This window comes from Podarcis filfolensis (genome assembly GCF_964270895.1).
Source record: "Podarcis filfolensis genome assembly, chromosome: 6".
NCBI classification, from domain to species: Eukaryota; Metazoa; Chordata; class Lepidosauria; order Squamata; family Lacertidae; genus Podarcis; species Podarcis filfolensis.
The window spans coordinates 43,839,070-43,861,100 of NC_139609.1; the positions used below are offsets into that span (position 1 = coordinate 43,839,070).

Below are 22,031 nucleotides of genomic sequence, written 5' to 3' on the forward strand. Positions count from 1 at the left end.
CCTGCTGCACCATCTGTAGTTCCTCATGCTTGTTTCCAGCTAATAATCAGAGGCAGGCTCACTGTGACCTGCAGACTAGGAAAGGTGATTTCAAAGATCAGCAAGCCAACTCCGGGAGAAGAGGAAGCTTTTCTAAGATATGGCCAGTTAATAACACTGAAATAGCTGGCTGGGGATTCAAAGAGAGTGATGGAGCCTACAAAAAAGAAAGAGCCAGCAGAAATGTGGGGGAAGGGAGGCTTGCTCTATAAACTGTGAACCTTGCAAAATGTATAGTAAAGGACAAAGCTAGGATCTGCCCTTTAAAACCTGGATAATTATTTAACATTGCACTTCTCCTATACCGTACCGGCAGCAAATATCTTTCAGGCTTCTTTTATTGCCAAGGGTTTATTCTCCTCATTACCAGCAACTGTAACAGTTTTGCCCTGAGCTTTATAGCTATACTTGGTTATGGTTATTGCTGTTGTTTTTCCATCGGTGCCCGTTTGAAGCCCATGGCATGGGCAGCTGACTTTTGTTGCCTTCAACAAATAAGCTACACTTCTATTTTTCTGCATAGGGATGGAGGAAGAGAGGTGATTTTCATGCCCTAAGTTCTGCTTTTGCAGAAACCAGCAGCTGTATATTGTTATTGCTGCTTGCTTCTCCTTCAACAGGAAGGGAGATAAAGCGCCCCTCTTCCCCCCCACTCTCCATGGAGAAAAGAAGGGTCCAGCTTCCCCTTCCCACTGGAATTCTGCAGGGGGCAGGAGCAGCAAGGCACTGGAGAAAATGGGTAGAGAACGGTTATTCTCCCTGTCTTATAACACTAGAATTCATAGATATCCAATGAAGAGGAATGTTGGAAGATTCGGGACAGATAAAAGAACGTATTTCTTCACCCACCAATTGGGATGGCCACCAATTGGATGACTTTAAATGAGAATAAGACGAATTCATGGAGGATAAGTTATTGATGGCTATTAGCCATGATAACTATGCTCTGTCTCCATGGTCAACGATGGTAATGCTTCTGAATGCCAGTTGCTGGAAACTGCAGGAGGGGAGAGCGCTTTTCAGGTTTCCCACAGGGCTCTGGTTGGCTACTGTGAGAACAGGATGCTGGACCAGGTGTGCCAGATCTAGGTGGGCCTGATATAGACATAAGCTCCAGGAAAGTACAACAGGATGAAAGCCACCTCACCTTTCTTCCTTGTTCTCTGTGGAGGAAAGACAAGAGAGTTTTGTTTCCACAAAAAGGGGAAAAAAACAACCTAGCTGTACCTTTCTGCCTCCTGAAAAAAATTTGGGGGAAGTCAGAAATAAATTACCACTTATTTTCTGCATGGGATGTAGGGAATATAGAAGATGTGAATATGCCTCTCCCCTCCATCCCCATTTGTTTTCTGCAAGAGAACAGTGAGGCATGTCTGGCAATTTATGAAAAACCACAATTCAGAGCAAAACTACCTTTCCTTCTTCTTGAGGAGGAAAAAGAAAAGTGCTATTTCCCCCTGCAAGTTGGGCTTTGGGGGAAAGCACCAGAAGCAGTAGCTGCCTCTGTCCTGCTGCTAAACAGTCTTTCCTTATCAAACCATTTCTCAAGAATGGAAGAGCTGGCCGGTAGAAACAACTGTGCATGTTGAGAGCTGCCCCTATCCAGGAACATGCAAATGTGCATAATATGTTTATTTGATGAATAAGCTTTCCCTTTTTTGGTATGGCTTTTCTCATTGTAGAATGTCAAACTGGGGATGCAGAATTAGCCTATCATGATCCTAATGGTGAAGTTTCATGCCTTGTTTGCAACTCTTTTCCTTTCCTTCTGCATAAAGGTGGCCTTTCCTCCACCTCCCTAAATAAATACGGTGATAATTTTGTCTCCTCTCCGCAGTGCCTACATAGACAAAGCCAGCGACACAGCTGAGCAAATGGTCCTAATTGATAGCCACTTGAACTCTCCTGAAGGCCTGGCAATGGATTGGGTTCACAAGAACATCTACTGGACAGATTCAGGAAACAAGACCATTTCTGTCGCCACAGCTGATGGGAGTAAGAGGAGGACACTTTTCAGTACTAACTTAAGTGAGCCCAGAGCCATTGTGGTGGATCCAACACGGGGGTAGGTGTAAAAGAGGGAACACTCATGTCATATATTGCTAAACATATTCCCTGCTTTCCCTTGGTCCTTCAAGCTTGCCAGACTGTAGAATGCAATGCAATCAGAGTTTATTGTCTAGGGCGCTTTGCTAAGATAATCAGTGCATTACAGCATACAGAAGTCTGATTGCTAGGCAGAATGATTTTAAAATGACAGTATCAGCAGGACTGATTCATACAGTTCTTCATGATTAACCAAGGGATTGGAGTTTGTGGAGTATTAGGAACATTAGAGGGTGTGGGATCCTTCCTCAGAACAGGAAATTGGATCAGATGTCCTTTTGTATTCTTCCCATCTTTATAGTTCTTTTTAGAACCCAGATTGGCCCATTCTAGTCTGGTTCTGTTTTATGAATTCATCAACTCTATCTCCCAATTCTGCTGAAGTGATATGAAGAATGCTGCAAATGGCTTTCTTCCTCAGTGCATTTATGCCAAATCAGTCTTTATAGTCAGAGGCTCATCACACAGCTGCATCGCTAGATATTTGTGTTAGGCAGCCATTGGTTGACTTGCTGCTTCGTGGTTAACCTAGAGTTCATGAGAACTACTAAAATGAATGTAGGACCGTTCTCGGCCACATTAATCCTCCTTACAGAACCCAATCATCTGAAATAGTTTAAGTTTTCAGAAGCAGTCTGCAGCAACTCAAAATTAGCACCACATTTTTAAAGACAGCTCAGTTCAGTAATTGTGTGAGCTTTGTCATAGCACATGGCCTTCTCATCTGCTTTCTCTGCCCTTCTCCGATAGATTCATGTATTGGTCTGACTGGGGTGACATAGCAAAAATTGAGAAGTCTGGCTTGAATGGCGTAGATCGGCAAGTGCTTGTGATGGACAACATTGAATGGCCCAATGGCATCACACTAGGTAAGGCTACAATCCTAAACCCATTTGCCTGGGACTAAACCCTGTTGAATTTCAATAGGACTTACTTCTGAGTAGACGTGATTAGGATTTTTCTATAAGGTGCATAAATGGGACCAGATCATTGTAAATTACCAATGTTCCTGGAAATAGGAATATAGGAAGCTGTCGCATACCCAGCCACAGTGGCGTAGCGTGGTTTGTCACCACCCGGGGCATGGATTTGCGCCCCCTAACCCATGGATTTGCGCCCCCTAACCCTAACCCCCAGATGTTGCACCCGGTGCGGCCGGCCTCCCCTGCACCCCCCACGCTACGCCACTGCCCAGCCAGACCATTGGCCAAGCAAACTCAGTGTTGTCTACAGTGACTTCGCATTGGGTTTCAGCTAGTCTTTCTGAGGCCCACCTAGAGATGCCAAAGATTGAACCAGGGATCTTCCTTTTGCATTCAGAATAAATGCTCTACCACTGAGCAACAGCCCTTCCCACAGACTCCTCATATCTGTAGTTTTTAAAGCTAACTAAGCAAGGGGGGGAATAATTGTATTAGTCTCAGGTGGGTTTTTTCACCACTCACTTATATATATGGACAGTCCATTCAATCCAATCAAAAGGTTTGCTGACACAGCTCCTCCTGAATTTCTCCTGTTGATTCAGCAATTTCTGCTCCCTTCGAAGCCTCCTTCAAAACCTTTCTATAAGGCCAAATTAGACACTACATGTTTTAAAAAAACTGAGAAGGATCATCAAATTCTGTTCTTGGGAGCAGAAAAGGGTAGGTGGGAGGAAGCGGCAAACTGGTCTTCCTTCCTGCTATTTTTCCACTCAGAATCACCTCTCACCTGTTTCTCCACTTACAGAGGAATTGATACAACCCTGTCCTCCCATTTTTCTCCCTATGCAAGGGGGGGAATACTTGAGGAAGCGGGGGTGGGTCTCAAGCAAACAAATAGCAGGAAGGAAAAGTTCTTTGCTGCCATTCCCCCTTTCCTCTGCTGAAATTAGCATCCTCTCACAGCTGCTGTACAGTTTTTTTAAAAAAAGAAGAAAAGGCAGGAGACTACCCCCCACCAAGTATTGTCTAGTTTGGCCCTTCACTGAATTGCATAGTAGATGTTTGTGGAACAAGATTAGCAAGTAAGCTGGTAAGTTGGTAAGCCATTTAGCCAAATGAACCATATAGGTAGTTAATGTCATAGACTAAAAATAAGATATGATTAAAAAATGCCAACTGTTGATGTTAATGAGCGTTCAGATAATATGTCTATGAATTTATTCAGATTCTCTGTTTGGATCCTCCCCCACAATCCAAAAGTGCAGAGAAAAGTCAGCCCAGAAAGTGAGGACAGTATGGCAAAGGGTTGCCTCATTCCAACATTGTTCCTGTAGTTATTTGGCTTCTATGCAGGCCTGACTCTTCCTTGTATGAAGCATAAATGAACAGAGAATTAACCTGGGTCCAGACACCACCACTCTATGACTAGGACGACGACAGCCTGTTGGTCTGTGGATCTCTAAATGTGACCCACAAGGCCGTTTGGGGCAAACCATGCTCACTTAGCCTATCTCCACACTGGACATCATATGATAAGGGATCTCCATCTCAGTGCTATGCATCACATTGCTAATAAGCCTCTGCTTGCTCTCTGATGGTAAATGGCAGCAGCAGCAGAGATTTATTTCTGATCTTAGTGCTCTGATCCTGCAGTGCTAAGATCAGATAGATGTTAGTCTCTGCCTGGTGCATTTTAAAGAGCAAGCAGAGGCTTCTGTCTCTGATCTCAGTGTTGAGGGACTACAGCACTAAGCCTGGAGTTAAGCCTGTTCCTGTTTCAGCTTGAACTTTCAGTCACCTGATGTCAGGTGACTGACTGGTGGGTGGCCCCACACACCTGTCAGAAATGTCGCATGCAGGATGAGCCAGTTCTGGGTCCATTTCTCAGAGGTTGAAAAAGGTTCCCCACCCTATGGTGCGTGGTAGTCGAATACACTGAGATTATTAAGAAATTCCACCTGTAGCACATGAACTCACTTTCAGGTTCTGTCCTCAGTTCGTTATTTGCAGAAATGGCTTATTTACGGTTTCCCAAAATTCTGAAGCAGTAGCAGTAGTAAGTGTCAAACAGGCAAATGTACCTAGATATAATTCTGCCTTGATGTGTTTGCTCTTCAGATTTGTTAAATCAGCGCCTCTACTGGGTAGACTCCAAGTTGCACTTGCTTTCGAGCGTAGATTTCAATGGCAGCAACAGGAAAGTTCTCATCTCTTCTGTGGATGACCTCAGCCATCCGTTTGGATTAGCAGTCTTTGAGGTATGAGATGTGGAGTGGAGACCAACACTAGCCAGTCAGTTATCTAAGTCAAGGTAGCAATGAGAGGCACTGTGAGCATATGGCTCAACAATGATTGAACATGAGATGAGGTACAAGCCATATTTCCCATTCAAGAAGTACAGGGATGTGTGTGTTGTGTTGTGTTGTGGGTGAGAGTAGCACCAAAGAAAGGAATGAGTCAACATCAGAATCAAAGAAAAAAAGGAGAAGACCTTAGCATTAATTTGCAACAATGAGAAGAGACTAGGACTGAAGTTCAAGAGTGTCCCTTTCAGTTTGAAATGAATTGGGCTCAGTAATAGTTATGTAATAAGAGGCCACATCTTTCTTTTTTCCTTTCTCGCATCAGAACTGGTCAAAAGTTGTGGCTGAAACTTTTTCTCACTCTGGTAGGGATGGAAAATGCTAAACAACACACACACACACACACACACACACACACACACACACAGTGGATTCATTACTGTTTAATTAGGGCCAGATTTAGTTAGTCAAGAATTTCTATGCTGCCCTACAAAGCACTGACAAGGCAGCTCACATAAAGATAAACATGAAGCCACAATCTATTTAAATGAATTTATGAGTGTTAAATTCCTCAAATTCTATAACTAACACTGAGTGCAGCACTCAGGGTTACTGCTTCCTTCTCCAAAATTTAGAGTTTCTGGCCAGGACTAGTATTCACCTAACTAGTCCTGTTAGCATAAGCCCTGCAGAAGGACTTTCCTCTGTGTGGCCTCCCGCCCCAACAATTGGCTTGGGGCAGTGCTGGATTACCAAATAGGCACAGTAGGTACTGGTCTATGGGCTCCACACCTTTTAACAACAGATCAAAATAATATTGTGTAACAAAATTGATTTATTAAAATGGTTGGTTGGTAAAATCAAAAATGTTGCCACAATGTGTAGGTCTCTGAATTAAACCTAAATATATTATTATCAAATGTATTGGCAGCCAGAGAAGCCAAGGGATTTGATAACAAAAGTATTATGCCAATATCACCAGTCATGTTAGAAAAATTAAACCCCTAAATCCTAACTCCCCCAAGTTTCCATTTTCACTTCTCCCATTCAGCTTTACCATGTAATTTTACCATTTCGCTGCTATCTTCACCGTTCTACAATGAAATGCAGCTCCTTATTGAATGGTAGGCTTTCATATCTTCTCTGTTCTGTTATCTCATCTCCTCAACATGTAGGAGTTGCCACTAAGTGTGTGTCACTGTCGAATAGCAAGGCAAAGTTGTTTTGCTTCCTCTTGAATTGCATATCTCTACAGTCTATCTCGAGCCACAGAGTTCTCCTTTAAGAAATTGGCAGGCCACACGTTTGGACAGAGAAAGAAGATTAGCCTGGGATGCCATTTTTGCTGGGATGCCAGGGATCACTCCACTTTCTAATAAATCCCCTGAAATCCTATTCATGAACCATTCTGACCACAAGTCAGAGAAATGCAGCTCAGAGCACAAGCTGGACTGCTGATAAGTAGGCCAGGCACGTCTGCATAACTGTTAGGGTTATGTCAGAGGAAGTATCATCATAACCTGATTATACAGACATCACCTTCTTTGCTTTTTTGCAAAATATAATATGGGAGGGGGGATTTGTCTCTGAAAGTGAAGGATAAATTCAAAGTAAAATTTTCCTTTCCCAAAGAAAGCAGGGAAGTTACCTTCTTCACACCTTTCACTTCTTCACAGTCTAATTCTGGGCACTGATTGCTAATCAGCCTGAATTTTCCAGCACTTGGTATTGCTGTATTGTTTATAGATTGCCTACCATTACCAGGAACAGTGCAAAAACCCTGGCTGGAGGCTTCCAGCCTATCCTCTTAGTGGACTTCCATCTGCTTGTGATTTTGTGCATCAGGAATTATAAGCATAAATTGGATGTGCATCTTAAATTGCAAGTGGTGTCTCTCAGCACTGTGTTGCATTGATAAGATGCGCATCTGGAGGTAAATGGAGATGTACGTCCAAATGTTCATCCTAGTGGGGAAAAGGCAGGGCAAATAAGGAGCAGCCACACTTGGATGCACCTCCAATTTGTGTCAGATCCAGCAAGTAATACGTGCGATAAGAGAGCCTTCCTCCATGAATGAATCTCATTTGTTGGATTGGGGTAAGGAAGGTGTGGCTAGAGAGAAAGAGTGAAAAGGAGAAAAATGTTGTCCTCTTTGTCCTGTTACTCTTCTCCATTGAAACAGAAATATAAATGTGTGTATTGTCACTGTTGTTTGCTGTTATATAGGTAGGTCCCCCACAACTATATAATAAAAAGTTAATCCGATATGCATAACACATACACAATCGATAACATTTTCCAAGGGCCCGTGTAGAATTTTCAAAGCCCAAATGTCAAGCTCATGGGACAGAAGCTTCAAAGCCCAAATGTCAAGCTCATGCTCCATGGGACAGAAACTCTTTCCTTTTAAAGAAGAAGGTGGCCACCCTAGGCAGCAAGAGGAAGGACACTACTTCAAGTAGCAGCATAAAGAGGGAGGAATGGAGGTGGGAACTGGTGTGTGAACGGTGCAGTTTTTAAACTCTAGCCAGTAGTGGGAGGCGAATGTCATTTGGACACTGATTAAAATGGCTTATATTAATTCTGCACTGAAGGACCCAGTCATTTAAATCGCATGATGGTTAAGTCTATGGGCCTAAAATATACTGGGCACCATCCATTTCAATGGGCTGTATGGTATCTTACAACAGGGGTGGTCGTAAGGTAGATTAGGATCTACTGGTAGAGATCCCTGAGTAATCTGCAGTAGGTCAGCAAAGATTTTTGACTCCCAATTGTTTAACGGTAGCAGCAATGAAATGACTCCCTCCCCAAATGATACTGCTGAAATGATGAAATAAGGGCGTAAGCAGAAGTAGATTTTTTTTTTTAATCTAAAAGGAGCAGTTCTATGTTGCACACAGACCATCGTTCCATTAGCACAAGTAATTCTGCTGGCCAGACAGAATGATCTACCTGATCCTCCCCATGTGTTGTTCTGAGGGTTCTGTTAATCCTCCAGAGCAGACTTGGGGAGAAGCATAAGGGGCATGTCGGGGGAGGGGGGAAGCCCTGTTGCACTAGCAGGGGTCCTTGTGCTGGCTTCTACTTGTACACCAGATTAGTGAAATCTGGCCCTATGAGCTCAGTGCTGGCACTCAGAACAACTCTCTGTGCTCAGCAGCTGTTCAGAGGCAACATGTTCTTTACATGTTTTTCATACATGGCTCCAGCTGTTGGATCTTGAGGTTCTGCTAAAACACAATGTAGATCTGGCAAGCCTGAAGTGTGCCTCCCCTGCCTCACAATACTCAGAAAATGTCTCATTTCTTTTTATTTAGACAGTATTGTGTATGAGTTGGTTGTTAAAAATGCTAAAGTTATTGATGCACTCTCAAAAGGCTCCTGTGATCTCTGTTCTTGCAGGATAGGGTATTCTGGACTGATCTGGAGAATGAAGCAATCTTCAGTGCCAATAGGCTGAATGGTCTGGACATCTCCATTTTAGCAGAGAACCTCAATAACCCTCATGATATTGTAGTCTTTCATGAGCTAAAGCAACCTAAAGGTAAGGCCATTGGTCTTTGAAGCTTAAACAGTCCCGAGAGCTTGTGTAGCTGTCTCTGGTTCACTGAATGGGGATAATTAGCAAATCCAGTCATTGAACCAGTACAGGAAAAAATAGTCTTCCCCAACCAGGTGCCCTTCAGGTGTTATGGGATACAACTCCCATTAGCCCCTGCCACCATGGCCAAAGATTAGAGATGATGAGAGCTGTCATCCAACATCTGGAGGATAACAAGTTTGAGGAAGACTGGGGTATGAGGACCATTCAATTCTGAAGTACTAATAGTCTTTATTTATGACAATCATTACAATTTTTTAAATACCAAATTTAAAATACATTTGAAGATTAAAAATATATATACCATCAAAAAGTGTTTATAAAAGGGGCACATCCTATCCCTCTCAACTAAAAGGTGAACACCAATTAAGAGCAAGATGTGTAGGTGAATAGGAACATCTTCGTCTGGTGCCTAAAGACTGATAGTGATGGCACTAGACACATATCTCTGTGACCTTGTGTTGGAGGAGGCACATGAAGAAAGACCTCAGATGATGAACACAAAGTCTGAGTTGGATCATGTGGGGAAAACCTTGGTCCCTAAGGTATTGGGGTCCTGAGCCGCATAAGGCTTTCTAGGTCGAAACCAGAACTTTGAATTGAGCCTGGAAATTAATTGGCGGCCAGTGCTCTTGGGTCAGGATCAGTGTTGTATGATAAAACTTCCTACTTCCAATTAACAATCTGGCTGCTCGGTTCTGCACCAGCTGCAGTTTCCAAACCATATTCAAAGACAGCAAGCACCACATATAACGCATTGCAGTAATCTAACCTACAGGTTACCAGAACACAGACATGGAGGCCAAACCCAGAACTAAATTTCAATTGAATTGAATCTAGAAAATCCATCTCATCCAAGAGAGCCTGGGTCTTTAGAAGCAGTGTAACTAGTTATGGATTAAAGAAACAATAATCTTCTACTACCTTGATATTAGGAGGGCTCCAGGATCTTGTTAGAGGCCTCACACCTCCTTCCCAAAGTCCAGGAAACTTCGGCCCGGCTTAGGGAAGAAGGTGCAGTGCTCTGGCAGGATCTGAGAGCCCTCCCTTGCATGGCGAGTTCCAGCACCATTTTTTCTAGAAAAAAAAGCACTGACAAGAATGTTTAATTGACCTTTTTCATTTTCTCTTCTCACATATAGCTCCAGATGCTTGTGAGCTCAGCTCTCTGCCAAATGGAGGTTGTGAATACCTATGTCTTCCTGCACCCCAAATCTCTTCACATTCTCCCAAGTATACCTGTGTTTGTCCTGATAATATGTGGTTGGGTCCCGACATGAAAAAGTGCTATAAAGGTAAAAAGCATTAGCCTTTACTCTGTGAACCTTCCCGCACACTGTTTAGGGCAAATCCACTTCTGCTTTTAATAGACACTCCACCATTTCTGCTTTTCAGAACTCTGTGAATAAACATGTTATGTTCATTGTTTTTATTCTACACTTTTCATGGCATTATATACACTTTTTGCTTTTCCCCTCAGTCGTTTCCGTTCAGATGTAGGATGAGTTGATAGCTGACATTTTTTCCTCTCTGTTCTCCAGCTCCGCTATATCCCTAGAGACACTGAACTTCATTCATCAGTGAACTGGGATGGGTGGAGACAATTATGATTGGAGAGGGTTCATGTTGTATGTCCTTTATCCCCAGCTGTAGAATTGGAAGGTGGGAGGGTGGCTTCTCTTATTGTGAAAGATCTTGGAAACAGTTCAGTAAAACAACAAATCCTTAAATAAGTGAATTAGATTTCTTGGGCAAGATTGCATGCAGTATTCTAAGCCAGGAGTACTTGAGTGCCTTCTCTTTAACTAGATTTCCAATTAACTTCTATGTGAAATAATTCCCTGTCTTCTGGAGAAAATGAAGCTGTTCTGTGTAGCTGTTGAGGTGACTGTATATCGCTTATGTTTTCAGAGCTTCCAACTACCTCAACTAATGTGCCTGCTACTCCTGCTACTACTGTTGCTACTGCTACAACTCACTTGTCCAATTTTACTGCCATCGCTACGGTTGTTATGACTACTACTACCACCACCATTACAACTGGCAACAACAGTAACGATAGTACAGAAGGCCAAGAGACCACATCGCGCATCTTCCTGGGCACTACAAGCCTACATTCACCCACAACCACATCCAGCCTGGCAGACTCTAAGATAACAACAACAGGAAACAGCAACCTCTCCCAACACTGTAAGCAAAGTGACTTTGAACCGTTCTTCATTCTGATTCTCCAAGGCTCATAACTTGGACAGTTAGGCTAGTAATGGTGCAGTTTGGTTGAAGTAGTTGGCATTGCACATCTCCCTGCAGAAGTAAAATTGGGAATCTTTTGTCTATTCCCACCCTTTATTTAATAAAATTCCTATCAGTTTAATATAAACTCTCATCACCATAGTAAAGAATCTAGCTTCAGGAGTTTCTTCAAGAACCTTGTTTTCCTGTGGGTACCATAGTCTGTTCTATGGTAATAGGAGCATTTTTTTAATTAATTAATTAAAATGGAAGATCTGCCTCAGGAGTGAAGAACCTGTGGTCCTCCAGATGTTAATACATACCTGATTTGTTTCCGTAGCAAAACTCAGAGTGAATACTGAAATTCGTTCCCAACTTCTTTTTTACCTCAGGCCGCAAGCCAAACCAATGAGGCCATGTGCCTATTAAAACGTTGGCGGGTGTGGTAGTACTTATTAGCAACATTATTTCCTTATTAGCAAGCTAATGTCTCTTGTTAATAGCCTTGTGTGCCATCAGGATTCTCTTCAGATAACAATTGGCCTTTTAAGTTCTTTCTTACAAAAAAATAAGAGGCACCAGAGGTTCCTTACTTGGCACTTAGTGATATTTTAAGTGTGAACAAATGCTTTTGGAACCAGTGGTTTACAGTCTTCACGGTTTTGTGAGAGCCTGTCACACTGAAAGTAGAAACTCCAATGTACACTATGGAAAAAAAGCCAGTTTTGAACCAAGCCAATGAGCCCCAAGAAATCACCACACAGGAATTGCTCTTCCTTGCAGGCCCTGGAAAACATCAGCAGATGGTGGTGTGTCTGAATCCAAAGTCTCCATTCACATAAAGAAGCAAATGCCTGGCAGATATTAGGTGTTCCTTGTTTCTCAGCTCTGAGATGGAGCTCCCATTTGCCTTTCCCATTGTATTTTCAAAGCTAGTTCACATGCATGAATGGCTTCAAGAGTTATCTGCATCCATTCTTGTGTGAAAACACACAACGGTCTGTTACCCTTCGACTTCCAAACACACATGGCACAGTAAATTTTCAAAGAATTTTCTGCCTTTTCAACACTGGGGTTATTCCACCAGTGCACACCATGCAGACGCAAAGGCCTCTAAGCAGACAGGCTAATGAATCACTGAATCAGCGTAGCAGTTACAGGGGCCTGACTAGGGGCCTAACCCTTGCCTAGTGAGATCTATTAAATTGGCTATACCTGCAAAGTCTGGTGGCATCTCCACCTGCTCCCTCATTGGAGTAGATCCTCATTGGAGTAGTTTGAAACTTGCTGCGCTACATAGAGTAATATGGCTACAGCAGTGATTTCTCTGTACTTTAACAGCAACATAATTCTGTTTCTAGAAAAGCTGGGTTCTGTATATTCTGGTGCATTTGCTGGTGCTGTCCATGAATTGTTGTTTGATTGAATCTTCTCTGGTTGCAGATGCCAACAGTGGGCAAGGTTTCGGATCAACGGTGATGGCTGCCATTATTGGAATTGTGGTTCCTGTTGGTAAGCATGTTTTTACTGTATTTAAAGAGTGAGTTTTCCTGTTCGCTTCCATTTTGTGGAACTGAACTGGCATTATTATTATTATTATTTATACCCTGCCCTCCCCAGCCAAGATCAGGCTCAGGGCGGCTAACAACCGATATAAAGAATTAAGAATGGAAACACCCATGGAGAGCCAATTTGAGAACTATAGTCTCCCTTGTGGCAACCATATATGCTTATTCCCTTCTCTCTTTTACCCCGCTAGTGGTGATTGGTTTGTTGTGCATGGGAGGGTATCTCATCTGGAGGAACTGGAAACGGAAAAACACGAAAAGCATGAACTTTGACAATCCTGTGTACAGGAAAACTACAGAAGAGGAAGATGAAGATGAAATCCATATTGGGAGAACAGCACAGATTGGGCATGTGTATCCAGCAGTAAGTGTCTGATTTTATCTTTCTGAATGGTCTCCTGGTATCCGCTTTTATAAGGTATGTGGGTGTATATCAAAACCATTAACTATTTTAGCTTCACAGTGTAGAGGAAGGAGATGCATTTTGGTGTGAGCCACCAAAGACTGCATTGGCCATGTTCATTATATTGTCATAACACTGACCATCACCTCCAACAGCTGTATCTACAAATAAGCAGAACAAGCTAAAGCCTCAGGCACACACATGAGCTATATGGATCATTTAGGTGCTGCAAAATTATATCAAGTCCCTGAAATGCATCATGCAGATGTGCCTTTAAGGCTACAATTCTAAGCATAGTTATTGGGCAAGGTTTCCCTTCCATACACTAAGAATTACCTTCAAATAAAAATGTATAGGATAGATGTCTCTTGAGGTATGGAAGAGCAGGAAAGAGCAAGAGCAGCACTTCTTCATTTAATATGGGTAGAGATTAAGAGTCAGGTGCTTCCCATCATCCAGACTCTTAAAATGTGCATATTTTTACAGTACTCTTGTCCTCTACCTTGTGAGCAGTCACACTGAAACCACTGCGCATAAATGAGGATGTCAGAATTTGATTCTGAATATTAAAACATTCCACTAACCCAGGGCTGGGGAACCTGTGGCCCTCCAGATGTAATACTACAGTACCCATCATCCCTGACTGGCCTCCGCTTCAGCCTCCATGTCTGGTCTGCTCTCTGCCACAGCCTCTTCCTGCTCAGCAAACCCTGTTCCCTCTTCAGCTTCCGACACCTCCTCCTCCTCTGCTCCCTCTTCTGTCTCTGAACACTCGTCGCCGTCATCCCACCACCAAGCCCCTCACCCTGAGCCTCTCCCTGGGGCTTCCTTTGGGGGTTTCCCAGCTGGTGCTTCCCACCATTCCTCTGCATCCAGCTAGCCCATGACACCAGTATTCTGCCCCACACTGGGATTTCCAGGAAGCAATTCCTTTCTTCCCCACATCACACCAAAACTAGAGGCACTGACTGTGGCGTTCGTACGGAGCCCCCGGTCGTCTCACGGACTATTGACCCGTACACCACTAATCCGCTGCCACCAACCAGGTCCTCCCTGGTAAAATCATTTCAGTCTCAGTCAGCTTCTCAACTAATAAAAAGAGTGTATTTTATTTAAGACACAAACAAACTTTTACGGCATTCCAAACGTTGTTGCTCTTTACTTTCTTAGTCTTATTTTCCCTCTCTCTATCTCTTCTACCTCCCCACACTCAAGAACCCACTGCCCTGTCTCTCTATTACCAACTGCCTTTCCCAACCAGCCAAGCCACTAAAATCAACCAACTACCCACAAACAACTCCCAACAAACTCCTCCCAGAACTGGTTGTATAGTCCCACTGACTCCAACCCCCTGGATCCTGTCTGTGCAACCTATTTAACTATTTCCCCTCCAGCACTCTCTCATATATGTTAACATCACACTGACACCTTTCTGTTTTCCTTCCCAACAGCGTGTAGCATTAAGCCTAGAAGACGATGGGTTACCATGAGGACCGCACCTGCACCAACCCCACAGCCGGTGGATTGATAGATATGCACTGAACACGCCTGCTGTGGATCACGGAGTCCACTTTCTTTTATCTCCTTCTCTCCTTTAACGGTTTGTTTATGTTGCAGAAGGGTAACCACAAAGTAATAATGAACTGCAAACATCCAAAGGATGTGAGAGTTTTGTATGTATAATCTTTTATACACCTTTTAAGCTTCTTGCACTATCCATCCGTAATGGCGAGGAGGCTGCTCTACTATGGGGCTACTAACTCGGTGTATAGAACCAGCCAGACCCAAGGGTCGGTAGCATATGCGTCATTTTTAAAAGCTATATTTATAGAAATTTTGTAAATATGTCGGACATACTTTGTGGCTATCCATCAACATAAGAAAGAAAAGGAAAAAAAGAGGCCTATACAAGCCGTTTAGGATATTTATTAACAAATTCTGGATATAAGGTTTGTTCTGTACATACACTTAGAGGATGAGAGTATTTATTTTTTGTATGCTTGGCTCGCTGTGCATAGATTATCTGTGTATATACCTATCTACACTGGATAGGTATATAGACATACGCATATATAAATAAGTATATATATATATATATATATAAATATATATATATGAATATATTTTAGAAAGACTAGCCCAGCTTTATGGGAAATAGGGTAATAAAATTCTTAAGGGATGTTTTGTGGAAGATTTTGCTTTGAAATCTAAAGCCTCTGAGTAAGGATTACAGCTGTTACAGTAGGATAGTCCATGACTGTCAAAGAAACAAATGTGCCCCCATAATGAACAAACCAAATTCTGTCCTGGAAGATGAACCAGCTCATGGCTTAGACGTCTTTGCACAATTGTTGCACTCCAGGAAATCCTCATAGGCACAGGAATTCTCACTCACACACATGGTGAACCTCCCGAATACGATTCCCCATTCATTGTAAATGGAGGGAACAGCTTTGCACAGAAAGGGCTGTGTCTTCTCTCCACTGAAGTGAATGGGGAAGCCCAGAACCTCAGCTCAGACATCGAGGGCAATGCTTGCAATCCCAAACCATTAATCTGGCAGGTTTAGACATACATTAGCAAGTTTAGGGTGTCAATCTTAGCATCTATTCAAAGAAGTCTCATTAAGTTTAACTGAATATACTTCAAAGTGTGCATGTTTAAGATTACACTTAATGGGGGTGAGTTGGGTTGCTCTGCCCCATGGATTATTCTCAGTTTTGATTCGGTTATACCTCCCACCCCCCTTCAAAAACAAAAAACCAACAGCACACAGGACAAAAAAGTCAATGATAAAGGTGACAGTGGTATCCAGAGAGGTAATCTGAACACTTTCCTGTGACAGATTTCTGTAGCTTTTGAACAGTAAGACAAATGGTGCTGAGTAATATTATGCCCTCAAGGGTATGTCTACACCAGCACAACTTTACATTGTTTTTTACTTCACTCTGATTAGCTTTGTGCATTGTTGTACTGGTCTTAATTTGTACCCATTTCCCTACATTCATGCAATTCCTCATGGATTTCCTTTGTGGGGTGGTTTAAATCATGGCAAATTCATGCTGCTATAACAATTCACCCTTGCACCCATCTCTGTACCAATAGCTTTAGTATGAGGTGGTGGGAGAAACTTTAATGCAGCCCTGTGCATGTTTACTTGGAAGTAACTGAGCAATCCTAATTCCCAGTCTGCATAAGTGGAGGGGTTTAGGGTGTAGCTTCCATCTGCTGTGATCAGTGAACCTGAGGTATGTCTGTGGGAATGTCAAGGAGCCTAGATTATTCAAAAACAGAAATACCTTTTTTTTCTCAAAAAAGAAATGAGAGAGGTATATATTTGGGCAACATTAACAAGGTACTAACCTGCATGTGAAAAACACCTGTAGAGTAGAATGCTAGCCAGGGTGCCAAGATGCAAGCTAAGACAAAGGCAGAAGTTGCAGAATGCATGAAAATATGCTGGTGCAGACATACATCACACTTAATCAGTTTAGCATAATGAGAATGAGCTGCAGCAAACCTCAGGCTCATATTCTTCCTTTCTCCTCCAGAGCAGCTGCTAGGAGGAGTTTGGAAGCTTTCACTTCAGCTTATAATTAATCACAGTTTGGTGCATCATCTGAACCGGGCCAATTGTGGTTAATTTTAACTGTGGCTCTTTTGAAACAGCCAACTTCAAACCATAGTTAACACTAACCATAGTTTAGGCAAATGACACACTGAACTGTTGCTCATTGAAATCAGAAGCAAAGGCTCCCAAGCTCTTCACAGCCACACTGGGGGCAGGGACATCCAAACATGTTGATCTGTTTTTATACACACCCTGTGCTAATTTCTGAAGACTGATTCATACTATTAGCTTGTGTGTCGGGACTTCACTTTTTTCTGTGCAATATGCTGCAGCTTATCTCATCATTGCTTGTTTATATAAAGCTGTTGATGTTTATTGCAACAGTTAGTACTCAAGAGTTTCTTCCTGCAAACCTTATCAGTAGTTCCTCAATGAGAAGATCAGTAAGCACAAACTTTCCCTGAAAGGCATCTTGGCCACCATTACTGATCTTCCCCTGCAATCCATGGCTGTAGGGGAGCTTGGAATGTGTCCTGGGATGCATTTTCAATAGATGGGCTGTGAGGACCAAAAAGATCCATGTGGTCTGAATATTCATCCTTAAACATGTCCCCAGAATCCCCTGCAACAAGCGTAAAGTTCCTCAGTAGACAAGTAATTGCAAAGGGTTCATTGAAGAAAGTTTGAAAATTGTTGAGCTAGCAGATATGGGAAAGCAGAAAATGTACTCCCCCAGAGTCCAGAATAGTCTGGCCATGATTCAACCCAAGATAAAAATTTGTTATCATAATCTTCCCTTCCCCCAAATAGTTCAGGGCAACACATGTGAGTCCCTCCTCCTTTTATCTTCTCAGCAACCTTGTGAGGTAGGTTGGGCTGAGAGTGAGTGACAGGCCCAAGGTCACCCAGAAAGCTTCATGACAACAGGAATTTGAACCTTTGAGGTCTAATTAAACTTTTGGCTGAATAATTTACTGCTTGTACCCCACCCATCTGACTGGATTGCCCCAGCCACTCTGGGCAGCTTCCAACAGAATATAAAAAACACAAGAAGACTTTAAAAACTTCCCGATTCAGGGCTGTCTTCAGATGTCTACAGAAAGCCATACAGTTGTTGAATTCATATAATTTTGTAGCTGTCTACGGCCACTGAACCTCCAACCTGCAATCATTCTGGTTATTTTCCCTGCGGTTACTCTCTTGCAGCTCCTGTAAAATGCAAAGTTTCCAGTTCAGCTGTAGTCTTTTCAGATCGATCCATTAGCACAAGAATCCCACTAGAACTGAACAGACATTTTGTACTGCTTAGTAGTCTCAAGTTAACATCAGTAACTTAAAACCCTGGATTGACATTATGAAGGAATCTCCATCTTGCAGGAAACACTTAACATGATGTGGAATCAGGCCTTTGACTTGAAGTTTAATCGTTATAAATAAAAATTTGCTGTTTTTATACTTGAGTCAAACCTTCTGTCTGCAAATGAGAAAATGGAAGTCTATTATAGAATGTGACTGTTTGATTTATATAGACCACACTGCTGTTTCTATATCACTTTTAGAAAATAAATAATTTTGCAAACATACTGGCCAACCCACTTATAAAATAAATCCACTTGCACAATGGATACTTTTCTTAAGGATTCTCTTCTCCTCCTTCTAGCCCCTTATTTGTCCCAAAAATTCTCCTCTGGAGGTCCGCTACCTCTCCAGAGCAGATTTTAGGGGACATGCAAGGGGGAGCGATGAGAAGAAGCAGCTCACTTCCACTATGTTGGATTTCACCTCAAGTGATTTAAGTGATGACTTTTGTATGTTAAGCAGCCATTGCAGATGAAGCCCAGCCGGCACGGTTTTCATATTGCTTTATGCCACCTCAGACAAAATGCCTCACATGTTCCACTGCAGACATGACGTGATATATGTATATTATGTGTGGACTCGGCATATTACACACTCGTGGTTTTTATTTTTTCTAAATCTACTACAGAACACTTCCCAAACTATTTGATACTTGAAACTCAAGTTTGCATTCTTTCTCCAACAAATGCTGGTCTAGCAAGGCCTCTCTTCTCTACTTTTTGACTGCTTTTGGCATACATGACAGCTTGGCTTAGCATGATGTGCATGAGCTGGAACAAACCCAAATGAGCAGCAGGCTCACACACTCTCCCCCTCCCCTCTCTTCCACCAGTCTGGCTGGGAAGATGACTTCGGCACTGTTTACTTTCATTTTTACTGCCTCTCAGGCTATATGCGTGTTAGCAGCTTAAAATGCAGCAAGGTCCTTTTCCCACACTCCTTTTCAGGTCACTTTTCTTTTGTTTTTTTACACCACTATACACCTCAGAGATGGAGCAGGGATGTCTCCACCCAATGCTCATTATCTGATTTGTTCCCCTGCATCAAACTATTCAGTTAAGTTGTCATCTACACATGTGCAACAGTTATCTCCAATGTACATATCTCAGCTTAAGCACAGTTTATACTTTCAAATTAGATGGAAGCTGATTTGAGAGGAAGTGCATTAAATAGCATTATTTCTCAAGATACATATTGCGGATAACATCATATGTATTCGGCTTCAAACACCAGTGGTGTGAGCATACTGGAGCAGGAGTAAACATTAATAAGTACACAGTCCCAGTTGATTGTTGGATGCAGACCAAAAACTGAATTGTAACAAATGGGTCAATTTCAAAACCAGTCAATTTCAAACCATGCGTGATCTGGCTTGTTAAATTAAAATAAATTTAATTAACCAGTGTTTGTTATAAACCACAATCCCGGATTCGCATCCAACAGCAAGTCGAAAAATGAAAAGTAAACACTGCTGAAGTCGTCCTTCCCATTGTGCAGGAAGAAAGGGAACAAGAGGTGCTTGTTTTCTAACATGCATATTGTACTAAGCCATAGTTTAGCATGACATGCAAACCAGGTCAGAGTTTCCCATGTTTTCTGATATCCGTGGTTCATCTCCCAGTTGCAAAAGCAGTTTATTAAGCAGCACTTGGGAGGAAGGCAATAGTAGTTACTCATAAAAATGTAAGGATTGCTACACCTGCAGTAATCAGTGCACAGCCCTTTTCCCCAGTCAGTCAGCTCTTTCACACATTTCTATACATCAGGTGTGGGGAGCCTTTGGCCTGCCTGATATTGCAGAATTATAACTTCCATCATCCCAATGCTTGCTGGGACTCATGGGAGTTGTAGTTCAGCAACATCTGGAGTGTCAAAGGTTCTACACACCCGCTATATATTACTTGTCTGGTATGATGACTCTCCAGCTGAATGTTTAAACTGTCCTCATGAAAAGTATTGTTTTATATGAAATCTCTGATAGTTCATTCACATGTGTGAGTCATCTCTTAATGACAAATGAGTGATGAAATCATGTTTGAACTGGCCACACAGGTCCCATTAAAAGACTTTTTGTTTGTTTTTTAAGGATGTAGTATAATTTGCACTTTCAGAAAGATATGCCCTTTGTTTATAACATGTATTGAAAAACAAATATTTCCCATTTCTGCTAGATTTTGCAAACAGAGGCCTATGAGTAAATACATACTTTTGAAGAAAGCTGGAGAGGGAGAAAAGAAAATGTGATTCAATTGTTAATTTTACTACAAGGTCATGCACTATGTGCATGAAGAACAATAACAAGGAGAGATCTTTGTATGTAATAACTGTAACTAACCTCAATCTGTAAATAGATTTGAAGGCTCTACAGTTTTGATACTTTTTTAAGAAAAAACAATAAAAACCTTGTATAAATCCCGTGTGTAAAAAGGCTGGAATTCCCCACCCCCCAAATCATTGTAAATTACTATAATATGACATTTTCCTGCTTTCCAACTTGACAGATTTGTAACTAAATCAAGTCAATAACCAAATTTTCTTTTAAAAAAAGAAAAATGATTTGTTTTCCATGTGTTAATTGGGAGCGTTATAATCTTGTTTAACATTGTAACCATTTCTGACCTCTGTCTTTGTCATATGGAAGTTCCATTAGGATGCGTTCTTGCTTGGTGCCTTTTGTGTTTCTGTTTTTCTGAACAAAAGGTCTAGGGATTTGGGATGCGGGAGGGCTCTGCTATTTATAACATTTGCTGTACTTACATCAGTAGGGGGTACTGAAAACCAAATGAATACATTTGTAAGACAGTGCACTGTTTCTATAGAGATTAAATTTTTTTATTGGCAGATTGTAATGTGTTGTTTTGTTTAATGACACCCACCACCGCTGAAGAAAATATCAAACTGCTCCTAAGTCAACTTGACAGATTACACACACAAGCCTACACATGGGTTTAGCACAAATGGCTAATTCCAGTATGAACACAAACCTAGGTTAACCACTTGTAGGATGTCATTGGCCTAAACTGGGAGCAAGCAGGAGAACTAACACTTCCACATTTACAAAAATTATTTGCCTTGACATATTTTACATGTCACAGGTGGTTATTTACAAGCTTGTTCTGACTCATGGACTTTAACATCAGAGTCTTCCTCTCATGAAACTAGTCAGTTCTCTCAATAACTGTACTTTTTAGCTACTTGCAAAGGAAAGCTACTTAGGCTACACTCCAACATCTATTAACTTAGGAGTAAGCCTCATTAAAGTCAATCAAGCTTTATTTATTTTTTAAAAAAACCTTTATGCCAGTGCTATTTTTCTAGAAAAAGAGATAGACAACATCAATTGGCATAGCCAACTTCAAAATAATTAGAAAACACTCTTGTTTTCTAATGACATCTATAATTAGTAAAACTTGTTTCTGTTGTTTTTTAAAATTGGTTGTGGATTTCCTATCGTGCACATCTGCACTGGGTTTTGTTTTGTTTTTTAAGTATGCATATGCCAGGGGCACAGCGACTGTAACACCAATATAACTCTCTTCTCTACTTCCTCACCCTCCAAATGTGCTGTATCTGAACTGCACAATGTGCTTTTCTTTTGAGTATGCACTTGGAAGATTCCCAAGGGATGAAATGGGACATACATCCCTTCATCAATGCCACAAACACACCAAATGGGATTTATAGTTTTGCTGTTCACTGAAATGCTGTGGATTCAATACAAATTCAAGTGCTCAATGCAAATCCTAATTTAATCCAGGTTATCCCTACTTGGTAACCCAATTAAAGTCAATCTAATTCCTGGCGCCAATTTTGGTGTTCCTGTACCCTGAAAGACCATAAACAGTTCACATATCCTGGCTGAATAGTGAACAATATAGTTGCCACATTGTCCGTCTCAGGACTTCAGTGCCTTTAGCGACTTT

The 22,031-nt window shown here is 41.8% G+C and overlaps 1 protein-coding gene across 4 annotated transcripts in view; it reads left to right on the forward strand.

Annotated features, from left to right (window-relative positions):
* The window catches only part of LRP8 (LDL receptor related protein 8), a 192,343-nt gene extending 171,386 nt beyond the window's left edge, over positions 1-20,957 (forward strand). For all 4 annotated transcript variants that reach the window (XM_083619434.1, XM_083619436.1, XM_083619433.1 and 1 more), the window contains 9 exons: positions 1,877-2,104; positions 2,896-3,014; positions 5,187-5,326; positions 8,777-8,918; positions 10,118-10,270; positions 10,887-11,165; positions 12,651-12,719; positions 12,967-13,139; positions 14,630-20,957. In XM_083619434.1, the coding sequence (XP_083475560.1) occupies positions 1,877-2,104; positions 2,896-3,014; positions 5,187-5,326; positions 8,777-8,918; positions 10,118-10,270; positions 10,887-11,165; positions 12,651-12,719; positions 12,967-13,139; positions 14,630-14,668 (1,342 nt within the window). In that variant the 3' untranslated portion in view covers positions 14,669-20,957. The remainder of the gene's footprint in view (positions 1-1,876; positions 2,105-2,895; positions 3,015-5,186; positions 5,327-8,776; positions 8,919-10,117; positions 10,271-10,886; positions 11,166-12,650; positions 12,720-12,966; positions 13,140-14,629) is intronic.
* Positions 20,958-22,031: the final 1,074 nt, after the last annotated feature.